The 13,422-nt window shown below is 36.5% G+C and overlaps 1 protein-coding gene across 16 annotated transcripts in view; it reads right to left on the bottom strand.

The window, feature by feature from the left end:
* ZNF280D (zinc finger protein 280D) overlaps window positions 1-13,422 on the bottom strand; it is an 88,023-nt gene that overhangs the window by 28,652 nt on the left and 45,949 nt on the right. For 14 of the 16 annotated variants that reach the window (XR_015701600.1, XM_087745102.1, XM_087745110.1 and 11 more), the window contains 3 exons: window positions 8,297-8,414; window positions 3,603-3,770; window positions 1,117-1,226 (listed from right to left, as the gene is read on the bottom strand). Coding sequence is in view for 15 of the 16 variants with exons in the window: in XM_087745102.1 (XP_087601228.1) it covers window positions 1,117-1,226; window positions 3,603-3,770; window positions 8,297-8,414 (396 nt within the window). In the remaining variant the exon portion in view is untranslated. The remainder of the gene's footprint in view (window positions 1-1,116; window positions 1,227-3,602; window positions 3,771-8,296; window positions 8,415-13,422) is intronic. The other 2 variants (XM_087745113.1, XM_087745115.1) reach the window with 1 other exon arrangement.

Raw genomic sequence — 13,422 nt, 5'->3', positions numbered from 1 at the left:
TAAGCACTTCATACAGAAGATGCCATGAAGTTTCCAACAGTGAACAAAATTAGCATGTTCCAGAGGACAGATCTTTCTAGTGCTGAATAATGTTCTTATTGTGCAGGACTGCTTTCTATAAGCCTACCAGTAAGGAGTTCATTTCCTACTGTGGAAGTGTAACTCCGTATATTTATCCCATGTAGTTTAACTAAAAATTTAATTAAAGAATACTAAGTAAACCCATTTCTTCAATGGTTCTTTCATTCGGTTGATGTACTCGGTGCAAAAGCTATTCTCTACAAATAATGATTAGAGAAAGATAACACCTTTGTTTTTTTTCCACTGTTATGTATGTTTCTTAATTGTGTTTTGACACTGAAGAGGACAGTAGCTACCATTTAGGTTATCTTTAGCGCAGTAAATCAGAGTGATCTGTGTTAACAGTAACTCAGAGCCTCACAGACTTCTATTACACAGTAGTTCATACTCCTTTTTGCATGGGTTATTCACATCGTATATAGAGTGTAAAGCCATTTCTCCACCCCCTGAAGTGGAATACATATGCCTGAGAATTGCACGAATCTTTGCCAAATAATAATAAATGTTTTGCAGGAAACAGTGTTTCCAGAAACAATAACAAGTAGTTTCATAAGCAGACTAAGTGATGCTTAGTTTCTGAAAGCTTTGTTTCTCACAGTGTTTGAGTGTGAACTACAAATTAAATTTTTCCCCGCAGCTTAACAACTTTTTTAGCTACCAAATGATATATCAAGATAAAAAGGTAAGTTTACATTGTCATCTTTGTCTCAGTAGCGATCTAACAGATGTGGGTCAACTAGCTGCCTATTATCATAGGCACTTACCTTCATCAAATTCACCTGAATCTGTGGCAGAGAGAAATCATATAGAGACAGCAAAGATGCCTCAATTCATTGGAAAAATAAGGCAAAAAGTGGCAATATTTAGAGCTCCCCTGCTCCGTTCTTCCTCTCCATGACTGCAAGACATCGAGCATTTGGGGTCTGGTTGATCACAGCCAGAAGCCAGACTACCTTCATATCAAAACATGGCACTCTCACAACCAAACAGAAGCCCACATAACTTTATAATGTTTACCACCCCAAAATACTTTACCTTCATATGATTTTTTAGAGGATCCATAAGATTGAAATGAATATTGCACTTCGGGCAAGCTCGTGGAAAAGGTCCTCCATTTTTAATGGTGCTTGATGCAGCATTTGTACCTGTAAAATTTAAAACATGTTTAAGATTGAGTATTCTGTTTGTGAATTCTGAATTTATTATTTATTATTCTGAATTTATTATTATTTTATTATAATACAAAACATTAATTCTGTGCACCACCCCCACCCCCCGGGAGGATGGATTTTTGATGTTTTTGTTTTAAGAACTTTAATTCTCAAATGAACATGTAAAACTTGTTTTATGCCATGACCTGATCATCATCACAATAAGGTTCAGATAACTGGTTTTGGAAAGAAATTTCACCATCTGGTTCTCAATGATGAGAATATTTCTCTCTGGACAGCTGGAACCTAGGCCTATTCAGATGCATCATTCCTGTTGAGCAAAGGTGTCTTTGGAGAACCTGGAGAATAAATCCTCTAAATAATTACTCCCAGTAATGAAAGGAAATAGTATTTCTCTTATCAACATAGGATGATTAATACCTTTTGAGCAAAACCAAAACCGCTTTGCATTAGCTTAAACTTTAATGAATAAACCCAGGCTTCCAGTTTTCTCAAAACTGCCAAAAAAACACCAGAGCGAGAGCTACTTTTCCAGATGTTCTCTTGCATTCTCAAGTCATTCACAGATCTGGAGGACTCCATGCTAAGTAATTAGTTTAGAAGAAGCGGTTAAACACAGGAAGAGTTTTAAGTAACATCTCAACTGTAGAGTCAACTGTACCCTGCCAGGGCTAAGAAAAAAATGTAATAAACACACAAATGCATCCACCTTATTACAAGGGAATGAGTAAGTATATGAGTTAAGAGATGACCATGCAATAGCTTTATACATTTTTTCACAGAAATAGTCTTGCATAGTCCATGAGGTAGACATGGATCAAACAGTATTTTTCCCTGACGATAACAGTATTGCTAAGAACCATAATTAAGCAGAAAGTCCTTCACATGAGTGGATGGCCATGCAAGAGACGTACTGCAAAACAGTGCTGCAAGTCTTCCCCATTACAGTTTGTAAGACATTTTGACACGTCACAGCAAAGTGCAAGCTGAGTTGGAAGAAAACAGGTTCTGCAGCAAGACCTAGTGTTCTGCAGTGCTTCAGTGCTGGATTCTGTGACAGATCAGAAACCTCTATGCTAGCACGGGATGGCTTAGAGACAAACTCATAAAAATATGGTTCTCAGTGAATATGATCTACTCCTTTGTTACTGCATTTAGTAAGATCCTCCAGTTATCTTTTATATGTTATAGGCTGCAGCACAGTGTCTGTTTTACCCAACACAGGGTGGAGGAAAATTTTTCTGCAATGTTTCATGTTATAGCCGCTTCCTTCTGGTTGCTGAGGAAGAGTCTGATAGCAAACCAGCTGCAAACAAGACATGAAAAAAACCCAAATATGAAATTATTCTAAACACAGAATCACACTGTAGGTAGCTCCTCATTTTACCATTATAGGAGAGAGTATGTGGTTGGAAATATCTCAGAGTCAAGAATAAATCCTCATCTATTACCATCAGCTAGAAAGCACCTTTTGGCTCAGGAGGAAAATGCACCTAATTATTAATACGCTGAATCAGCTAGACTACCTCTCTTCTTGTATAGAAGGAAAGGTCTTTCAAAGAACATCCTCTCTTTGAAACTTAGATCCTCCTCCTCCTTTACCACTACTATTTAAAACTGTATCAAAAACACTGCTACAAAAGAAAGGGGGAAAATGCAAAACACACTTTGCAATAGTTAGTCGAAGTACAGAATCACGGAATAATTAAGTTGGACCTGTGGAGGTGTTTTTGTCCAACCTCCCACTCAAAGCAAGCCCAACCTTATCAGGATGCTCAGAGCTCTGTGTCCAGTCAACTTCTGAATATCTCCAAGGATGGAGATTCTACAATCTGAGTCCTTGCTGCCTTGCCTGACATTCCTACAATGATTTTTTTTTTCTTCCTTTTATCTAATCAGAATTAGTTGATAAATTCAGCAGTCACAGAATTCTTTCAATCTTGATTTTCTGGTTGGCTGTTCTTTAAAGTTTCAACTCTCTATTCAGTTCTTTGACATAGAAAATCTGAACTAAGAGTATGAGGTCAGGGGTATTTATTTTGACCATCTGTCTTCACAGCCACTAAATGACTTAACTAATCATTGCTTTACAGAATTCAAACATACCTACCAAACAGTAAAAGTCTAAAATTTGAATAGGTAATAACCTAGGATGTATTAATTTGTAAAGGTATACAAATCCTTGCATAGAAAGTTTTTTCTTATTTTAAGGCATAAAAACAGAGTTTACGTACTTACATTGCCTTAATAGCATTAATAATACCGATCAACTTAAACATTACAGGAGTGCTAGCTTTTTCCATGAAACAGATGCATGGATTGACAGCTAGACCATTTGATCTACCCTACCTTTTGAAGATACATTTTGTGATGGTGTTACTGTTGGAGAGTTAACTGTAGGTGAAACAGCTGAATTGCTTCCAGCACCAACCTCATTAGGCTTGGCCTTTTTTGGAGTTACACTGTTGCCTTCAGAAGTAGCAGGACGCTTAGATACAAAACCACTCTCATTCCGACCTACAGTGGTTTAAATTAAAGAACCTCAGGTTTTTTCCATAGTATATTATGAACACATTACTGATGCCTATATTCAACAGATGGACAAGTCTACATAAAGCAGTTAAAATTTCCCTAAAATAATAAGCCATACAAAAGTTAAGAAAACAATATTCAACTCAGACTGAATACTCTAAGGCCAGTGGAGAAGGAAAAGGTAAATGCAAAGAGATACAGCCCCATCCCTGAATGCCAGTAAATCATACGATGACCACGTGAATTTATTTGGCCTACTTTTCACATCTGCGACAAGGTAAGTTCACAGTAATAAAGTTAAGCTAAGCAGCTGGTTTCTGCAACACCCACTATTTGGAACAACCTCTGCCCTTCAGCTGAAAAACATCTCTTCTTTGTTTTGGTCCTATGTTAATGCTGGTTTAGTTTGTTATTTCATTCTGTAAAACATTTGAGACTTTAGTTTGTAGGCAAAATGAAAAGTGTTGTAACTTCTAATGACCAATCACAGCACACCTACTTGCTCTCTTCTGAAAGAACAGTTGATTCACTTATTGTTTGCAATATTCCTTCTAAAAAAAAAATCACTAAAAAATAACTAGGAAATTCAGAGGTTTGGTGCCTGATTAACATGCCCATCAATACCTGGCTCCATCTTGTCCTGAAACCCATGTCTCTCTCACTGTAAGATTACCCTTGACGATGTAATCTCAATACAGAGATCAATCCTCAAGTAGAGCTGAAAGAGCACAGCTACATACCAAGAAGTCTGAAGTGCCAGCACAGGCCTTGTAAATCTCTCACAATCACAGACTGCAAATAGCTGTAAGACTATGATAAACTATGACAAGGACTGGACTTTAGTTCCAGACACAATGATCTGAACTAAGGACATTCTTGTATATTCCCCTCCCAACGGTCTAGCTGCTCCAATGATTTCTTCGGGTGTAATAAGAAACTGAATTAATATCTTCAAAAGTCTTCTCAACAAGCAGAGATAACTCATGTCATGTAAAATTATCCAAACTTCTGAGAAGAAACAAAGCAACTCCCTCCCACACCCAAGTTGTGTTTATTTAGTGATAACTATCTACACCTAGCAAACAGTCTGGATAGTCTCCCCATTCAATCCACAGAGGTACAGAATCCCAGGAGGGAATGCTGGCATTTGAGCATCTTGGAGAATTTAGCACACTATGCCTCATATACAGGAAAACATAATTCACTTGTTATATATGTAGTTAATCATCCTAATGTTCTCCTTTGTAGCACACCTTTCCTTCTTTCTGAGATAAATGAACATATTAAGCTCAAATGTCTCACTCTATGCATTGTTTGCCTAAGGTAATGAACACATTCACAAAATAAACAGGTTATTCATTGGATACTACCAATTCCTAGGGTTTTTTAATTTAGTTATACTTGCACTGTTAGGTATATGAGCTGCTTATATTGACACGTGTCTTGATCAGCAAAGGCTTTTCTAGAGCTGGTATGACTTTAGCATTCTTCTGTATCACTGAGGCTATTCGAGCATCAGGCCATCAACCTACAGCAGGAACTGCTGCTATATATTTAATTATGTGTAGTTGTGTAATGAGGGCCAGGGAAAAGACAGAAGGTCTGACTGATTTTACAAGAATCTTCAGTATTTTATTTTACTGTAGAAAACCTGTTTTGGAAAAAAGGACTTACGTGTTAACAAAACTGGTAATAATTTCAATTAAAAAAGCCTGACACATCTGTGACAAAAAATTGGAAGACTATTTTATACATTTATAAAGGTGAGAATTCTTAACTCAATTCATACAACTCTGATATAATAAATTTCATCTTTCAGAATTATAATAATACTAGGAGAATATACATAGGTTTGCATTGGAATTCTGGTTTTTGTTCATTTAAAAAAAAAAACATAAAGGCTATTTTGAAAAAATAATCAAACCAATTCCAAGTATTATTTAATATTTAGCTGGTATAAATTAGATTGACTCCTCTTTTCTTCAAAGAGCCCCTCTCAACTGGTACATGGACACGAGGATTCCTTGGATTGCCCATGTTCTAGACTAGTTTGTCCAATCCTCTACCCAGCAGATCACACCGCCAAAACTGTCAGGGACTCCACGTACTCAACAGAGCAGAGAAAAGCAGCAGCCAAACAATTCTTGTTTGGTTTTCAGGCTGCTCAGGAGTCTATTACTTTCACTTCATGCTATTAGTGAATACTTTTGTAAATATTGTGTAGCTGTTACGAAAGAGTTGGCTATACTCATACACACAGTATTATTGTGTACAATATCTAAAATGATTGCAAGAAGGAGCAAAGTATACTGGATGCAGTACCACCTTGCCAACAGCTTTCTAAACATACACTACAATGCTACTATAAAATCCTTAACACTTACGTGCATTTGTGCTTTCTGGGCCTGATTTTATGAATGATGGCAAGAGACATTAGAAATGGTAACCTAGAATAAAAGCATCAAATGCACTGTGGTAACAGCCAGATCAAATTACCAGAACAGGGACATGAAAGCCAATTTATTTCAGGCCTCTAGTGCATTGTCCCTCACCAAGATCTCCTGTTAATCTAGTGCTATGAATGCACGTATACAGTCCAGTCAACTCCTAAATACCACAGAACAGTTCTTCTATTGGTTATGACATTTTCTGGTTCCTCCAAGTGGGTAAAGTTTGTGGGAGAATGAATCCAAAATAGTCTCAGAAAGCAAACTACAGTTTTACATACATCCCCAGTGCCCATCCAACCTGCAGGTAAGAGTTATCAATGGTGTTTAACTTAACACCACTACCTATTTAGCAACCTAACAAAATGGTTTGTTAGTGTCCATTAAAAGTTTGTCATTTCCCTGCTTCGACCTCAAAAATAAATACTTATGCTATATTGAGCTAAAAACGTCTTTAATGATCCATGTACAGAAGTTAAGTTGTCCTGCAGAGTATCACAGGTCAGTTCCCAAAAGGATTCTGCTTTTAAATACCATATTCTGGAATGTCTTGTGCCCAGTGCTGCACACGAATTAGAGGAAGCATAGCACCAACACAGGCAAGCAGGTATTGGCACATAGGAACAACATGAACATAAGCACATTATGTGACCTCACCATGCAAGCCAAACCACAAAATACGCAGACACTTCCTTTTGTGAAGTTAAATGTATCTTAAATTTGCCTTCTGTATCATAGAGATACTTGTGTTTCAACCCACAATTATAAACCTTCTAATATCTAAACCCTATTGCCATCTTACATCAATAAACATAGACTAAGTACGGTAAATTTAAGACACTTTGAATTACAATCCTTGATGCTTCTAATTATTTCATTTTTCTGGATAAGAGACTAATACAAGTAATTTTTAAATATGCAAGCAGGTCTCCTAAATTAAAAACAAAAACAAAACCCACAAACAATTAAACTTTAATACCTGTTCTTTGGAGAACAAGGGCTGGAATACTGAACCATTTGCAAGAAATAAAAGCTTTGCTTACTTTACAAGAAGTTTTTTAACCCGATAAGACAAGAATGAGATCACAGAATAGTCGGACACATGCAAGGAAATACACTACCAACCCTTCACTGATAAGTATCTGGAGTGAATGCTTAGAGATGCAAAATCATCACATCAAGCAGAGTAAACTTAAACTAGCAATCACTCTGTTCCACGTAACTAGTTAGTATGACTGGCTAGGCCATTCATTGTACATATCCTGTTATCTCATGGAAGAATCAGAAGTGATTGTCATCTGTAAGTTACAGACTGAAGGACAGGATTCTGGTCAGTTATTACAAAAGTGTAATCCTTCACAAAAGAGAAGGGAAGTCCCACGCTATAGCCTCTTTAAGACTGAATGCACTGCATGCTTCAGATCTACTTCATCACATTTTTGTGACACAAAAAAAGCACTTTTTTGTTTGTTTTTAAGTAGGTTAAATAGTTTCTGCTGAAACACAATTTACCTAGTTTAAAAAATATTTTACTTGTCAAACTACATATTCTTTCTCTTCCCCTCCTTTTCAGACAGAATCCTTTTGATCCCATCTACTCCAACTCCTATATATATAGCAGTCAGGAAACCAGGATCATCATCACAGGGAATCAACTCAGCAGACTCGGGAAGTACTTCTGGTACTGTTCACAGCCCCTCTCTTGCTAACGGCCATTCCTGTTCATGCTAGTCAATGAGTGCTGGATATACTGAAAATGAGCCTTTATCGGTCAAAAAAATTACAGTGGATCTGGCAATATTTTTTTCCATCTAAATGAGCATCATAAGAAGACATCAGTTGATATTACAGTCAGTCTAATGTGCTGAAAAGCAAAGTCTCACAACAAAAGGCTCCAAAGTTTATTTCACTCAACATTATACAGCGTTATGTACAGGGGGAAGAAAAAAGTAGCTATGCTATGTTCTAGAAAGCCTATTTAAAGTTATAACCCAAAGATCTGCACTACAGTTAAATGACATTAGGCTGTTTCTTTCTCTTATCAACTACTACAGTTATACCCACCTGTTACATTCACTGCTGGCCCAGTCTGGTACTGTGGAACTCCCGAGTTCTGTCTCACACCAAACAGTATACCAGATGTATTATCTGGTGCAGCTGGTGGAGAATCCATAATATAATCCTAATAAGATATTTTCAAGAGGGAAAAGAAATTTGAGGTTTAACATTTTTTTACTTGCAGGCTTCAAAGGGTTTATTTTAAAAACATATGATTGCTTAAAAGTACTAATAAGTACTCAGCTGTAAATCAAGTTAATTACAATCTCCCCAAAATAGTTTCTTTTGACATTTTGATAAGTTTGCAACTTTTATCAGTGGTGGTTAAGTTATTCATAGCTGCGTATCAGAATAGTAAAAACAACGGTAAGACCTGGGAAAGTCCATTTTATGAAATATTACTAAACCTGTTTGAATTGCTAATTATAACTGCTTTTGTTCAAAAGTCTGATGACGTTTCAAACACTTGAATTGTTTTTTCAAAAAACTAATGCTTTCTTCCTTCAACTCAAACTCAGGCATTTGCTTGTTACTCTTGCGTAACAGCTAGCTGCATTCTGCTGATCAGAAAACAGAAGTCAAAAGTAGCACAAACTTGCAGCAAGCAGAAGCCTTCTCAAAGCAAGATGATATTAAATCAATCAAATTCTACTAAGTGGTCAAGCTTTAATGAAAAAAGTATCTATAGCTTGTTGACTGGGAATGGCACTCAAGTTCATTATATCACTGAAGGTTTTTTTTTTTCTTTCATGCAGAGTAATTTCATAAGGACTTCCAGAAATAGTATAGTCAAACCCTCTTTTCAAAGCACAGCTAACCTGAAAGTTGGTTCATGTTTCTCAGTGTCTTGTTACATTAAGTTTTGAGCGCCTCCAAGTACAGGTATTCTCTTACCCTTCAGTTTAAAAGGTTTGCCCTTTAGTACTACATATAACCTAAAAAAATTAAATAGTCCACATTTCTTGGCTCCAACACTGAAAACTGTTAAAACTAAACACCATCACTGATCACTCAACAGGTAAAATTTGGAGGGAAAAGAAACATGAAATTTAATTCTCTTTACAGATATTCAAAGTTTGGGGGTGAGGTAGGAGAAACACACGTTCCAAGACTCATCAATACTGCTCACATTTTAATAGGCCATTCATCCTAACACAATCTGGAACATGAAATATTTTCAGCAATAGCAATAAGGAGTTAAGAAAAAACTTATAATAGAGTTAGGTTTAATTTCAACATTAAGGTATGAACAGCAAAATATTGGCACTTGATCTTTCTACTCTGAAATAATTCAATTAGTTACACTTCATCAAGCTGTATTGTGAAAAAAAAAAAACAAACTTGACAAAAGTAGCTTCATTTTCCTAAAAAAAAAAAGAAAATAAATCATCCAATACACACATACAGGCTTCGTCATCAGTGTATCCATGAGACAAAGGCCAAAACACTTCTTACTGTAAAGATCAGTCTCACAAAACGGCTCCCATTCACAATTGTGGTGCTTACTGGAAAACATCCCTGTGGAAGTCACTGCATTTTTAACCTCCATCAAGTTTAGTCAACGTGATGGTAAGAAGTCCAAAGAAGAGCACAGGTATGATAATCTATTTCAGGACTCCTAAGTATCAGAAAAGATTTGAACACAAAGGAAGATGCTTCTCCCCATCCTGCCTTTTTGTTGTACATCTCTTAAATGAAGGTCCTACAGGACCTTAATGATAATGAAGAGCCGTTCTTTCTTCTGGTGAGTGACCCAATCCAATCTAACCAAATTAAACATAAATGTTCAAGAGTAGTTGCAGAAATAGTTACTAAATTTCTCTGCTCTGTGTGTTACTCATAACAGCCACATGAGCTACAGTCACAACAGAGCAGATGTTGCTGTAGCCACAATCGTTTCAGACTAGCCAGTGAAATTAGTAGCAAAGCAGCTTAGCCTACAAACCCCATGTCAAGCACAACTAATGCTCAGGTGGTAAGCCTGTGGTAGGCTCTTACTGTGAAGGACTACACATACCACCTACATTTGAAATACGACCAATAAAACAGCTGCACATAAAATCTGCTTCTCTTACTACTCTGTGGTTGGCCTGTTTTTAACTGCTGCTAATATTTTAACTTTCTTCAAAATAATAGCCTGGGTATTTTGATGGCATATGTACATCTCCCTAGTATATACACTAAACATATCTGGCAAGTAAGCTAGTAAAAACAGACATCCTGGAAATTCAAAGCCTCATAATTTCCAAAGTATCCTTTTCTGTTTACAATTACTCCTTTCATACAGTTTGGCTCTGCCATTTTACACACAGAAAAAAACCCAGTATCTTCCTATGCTTTAGAAAGCAAAAACGTTTTAAAGAAAAAAAACCAGCTTTACCACATCAATGAAAAAAAATACCAAACTAACATGTACAGGTGCTCTCACATGCAGAAAGGCAAAACCCAACACCTTTATAAATGAAGTTCCTAGGGCTCAAGTGAAAAACAAACAAACAAACAAACAAAAACCCAAAAAAACCACCACCACTTTTAGTTTTCCAGGAAACTAATGAAAATACTGGTTCATACTATCCATCCTAGATTTCCTAACTGTGGAAACCAACGTGATAATTGGTAACCAAATCCACACAAAGGAAATACAATGCATGGTATCAGACCTTTGCTCTCCCAAAATTAAGTAGGAACTGGAACCTGAATCACACTCAGACTGAGGAAAGTGCCCATTAAGTAGGGGAAAGATATGGACAAAATTGGCTGGGGCTTATTGGAGAGCATTCTGAGCACTGAACTATAGAAGAACTTAACCGCTAAGAACAAATCTTTCATAAAGAAGCAAATAGCCCTATGCTATCATACACAACAGCAGTAGCTCTGACTGAATTAGAATTGCTGTAAACAGTACGACTTAAGCCAAGTTCAACCCAGAGTTTTTGGAACTGCGTTAATGTAGTGTAAAAAGAACACAAAAGCTAGACTTTTACAGGAAGTCAGTGAATCAAGCCTGTGATTGGAAAGGGGTATTTCAATGATAAAACTGGAATACCAAACATTGACAAAAGGTAAACTATAGACCTACATGTTATGAAATTGAGGAAGTGTGTGTTTCAACCCAGTTGGTGGTCAAAAGCAATCAGTTCCCACAGAAAAACTTTGACATCCTGAGATTAAAAAATACTGCACCATATTAGGAATGCAAAGGCTCTCTGAAGGATGTTCAGCTAAAGAGGGGTCCTGCCACAGTGTCCAGTCATACCTCACAGTCATCTTCACATCACAATATTTTAATTTCAAAGGCAAGTTTCAACATCTGGAAGCTGAAAATCCAAACATCAAGCATTTCCCAGAAAAACTTATTTGAAGCCCTTGCCACATAAGAAAATCAAGTTGGGACGAAACAAATAATGTGTGAATGAAAATGTCACAGAAAGCCCAAGGCAGAAAATCATCAATATAAAACAGTGGTCTCAAGTGAAATAAAGACTAGATAAAGGGGGGAAAAATAAGTACAAAAAAACTAAGGAGCTCTTCTTGAATGAAGACAATTCAAACCAAGGACATGAACCAAAATACAGGTAGTATACATATGACACTAAGAACAGCAAATGACATAATGTGGCAGGAGTGATTTTAAAAAAGTCACAGAACTTTGCCCAAGAAGCTGAACTATAGTACCTCACTGAAAAAAAGCACACCAAACAAGCCTCTTTCCCCATAAAAAAATAACATAATAAAGTGACAGGAACAATACAAAAACAAGAAAACAAATTATTATAGATAAGGCTAAAATTCAAAATACAATTCTGAATCTAGAAAAGTTAAGTTGAAGAGAGGGACAATTCACTTGCAGCATGTTTTAAGCAAGGAAAAAAAAAAAAGCCAACAGAAAAACCTTCCTAAAGGTACTCAAGATCTTAACATGCAAAGAATAGGATGTTACATTTAGGATAGCTTAAAAAATTAAGAGCTCATGAAAGCCATGATCAAAATGTCAACACTGTAAAGCAACCATATAATATATGATAATTTCAACAGTGGAGTATCTATGCACTGGATATCCCAGAAAAGAATGCATTACTTTCTAAAGCATGTCAGCCTAACTTGGAACAGACAGAAGTGACTAATGCATGGTTAGAGATCCTTTCCATACCGTGTACCTTGAAAGTCATATTTCAGGCTGCAACTTCTTCAAATAGGTGTTTCTCTACTCTGCCAGAGAAGAACAACAACTTGCAGGTTTTGGCTACATAAGACTATAAAACTTTAAGTCTCATCTGTGACATTCCTGTTGAAAGTAAACTCAATGAATGAAAAAGAACTCTCACAAAAAGAAGTGCTGTGTGTATAGTGTCTTTAAAGGAGATCACTGTCTTGATGAGTTATGTCCAGCTTACACATACCTTTTGGAGAAGTTCTGCTTTCCTAGGTGTTTTACTCTAAGATTTTCTAATAAAAACAACGTACAGACCACTAGCAGCTTTGCCTATTAGAACAAAAATATGTATGGGCAAGGGAAGTAAAGGAGGGGACTTTCTTTTGCAGTAAAGATTCTGCAAGACATCCTAGGACTCCTTTGAAGGATTTAATAAAGCATACTATGTCATAAGTAAACATTTATAAAAATAAAATTCACAGACTTGAAATATGTGTATACATTATGTGCAGGAGTAGACGTTTCTGTATTAAACTGTCCTGCCGTATAAAGACAGATTTAAGAGAACTCCAGAGGCAATCTAGATATCCTACCGATATCTGGACTTTTGATTGTATCATTTTTTAGGCCGCCTTAGATACAGTGACAGACTGATTTAGCTAACCTGCTTCACCAGACATGCCCACAATTTCTCTCTGCAAACTATCAACTGCTGAAGACTCAAAACTGGAAAGTATGAGTACTTTCCTAATGAATCTGCCAGATTCAGCTACCCAGTTGATAGGCAATGATTCCATTGCATTGTTTTTCTTAAAATACAACCCTCCATCCGCAATGATTTAGCCAAAAGTCTTAACAAGAACACCTAATTCTCATGTTTTAATGGCCTTATTAACTATGTTGATTCAGACTAACACCCCTGTTCAGCAAATGCAGAATACATTAGGCTGCGAGATTTTTATTTATACCAGAAGACTGA

Source organism: Nipponia nippon, unplaced genomic scaffold, assembly GCF_047370975.1.
Source record: "Nipponia nippon isolate SJK-2023a ecotype South Korea unplaced genomic scaffold, ASM4737097v1 scaffold_9, whole genome shotgun sequence".
NCBI classification, from domain to species: Eukaryota; Metazoa; Chordata; class Aves; order Pelecaniformes; family Threskiornithidae; genus Nipponia; species Nipponia nippon.
This window is presented reverse-complemented; position numbering and strand designations above follow the sequence as displayed.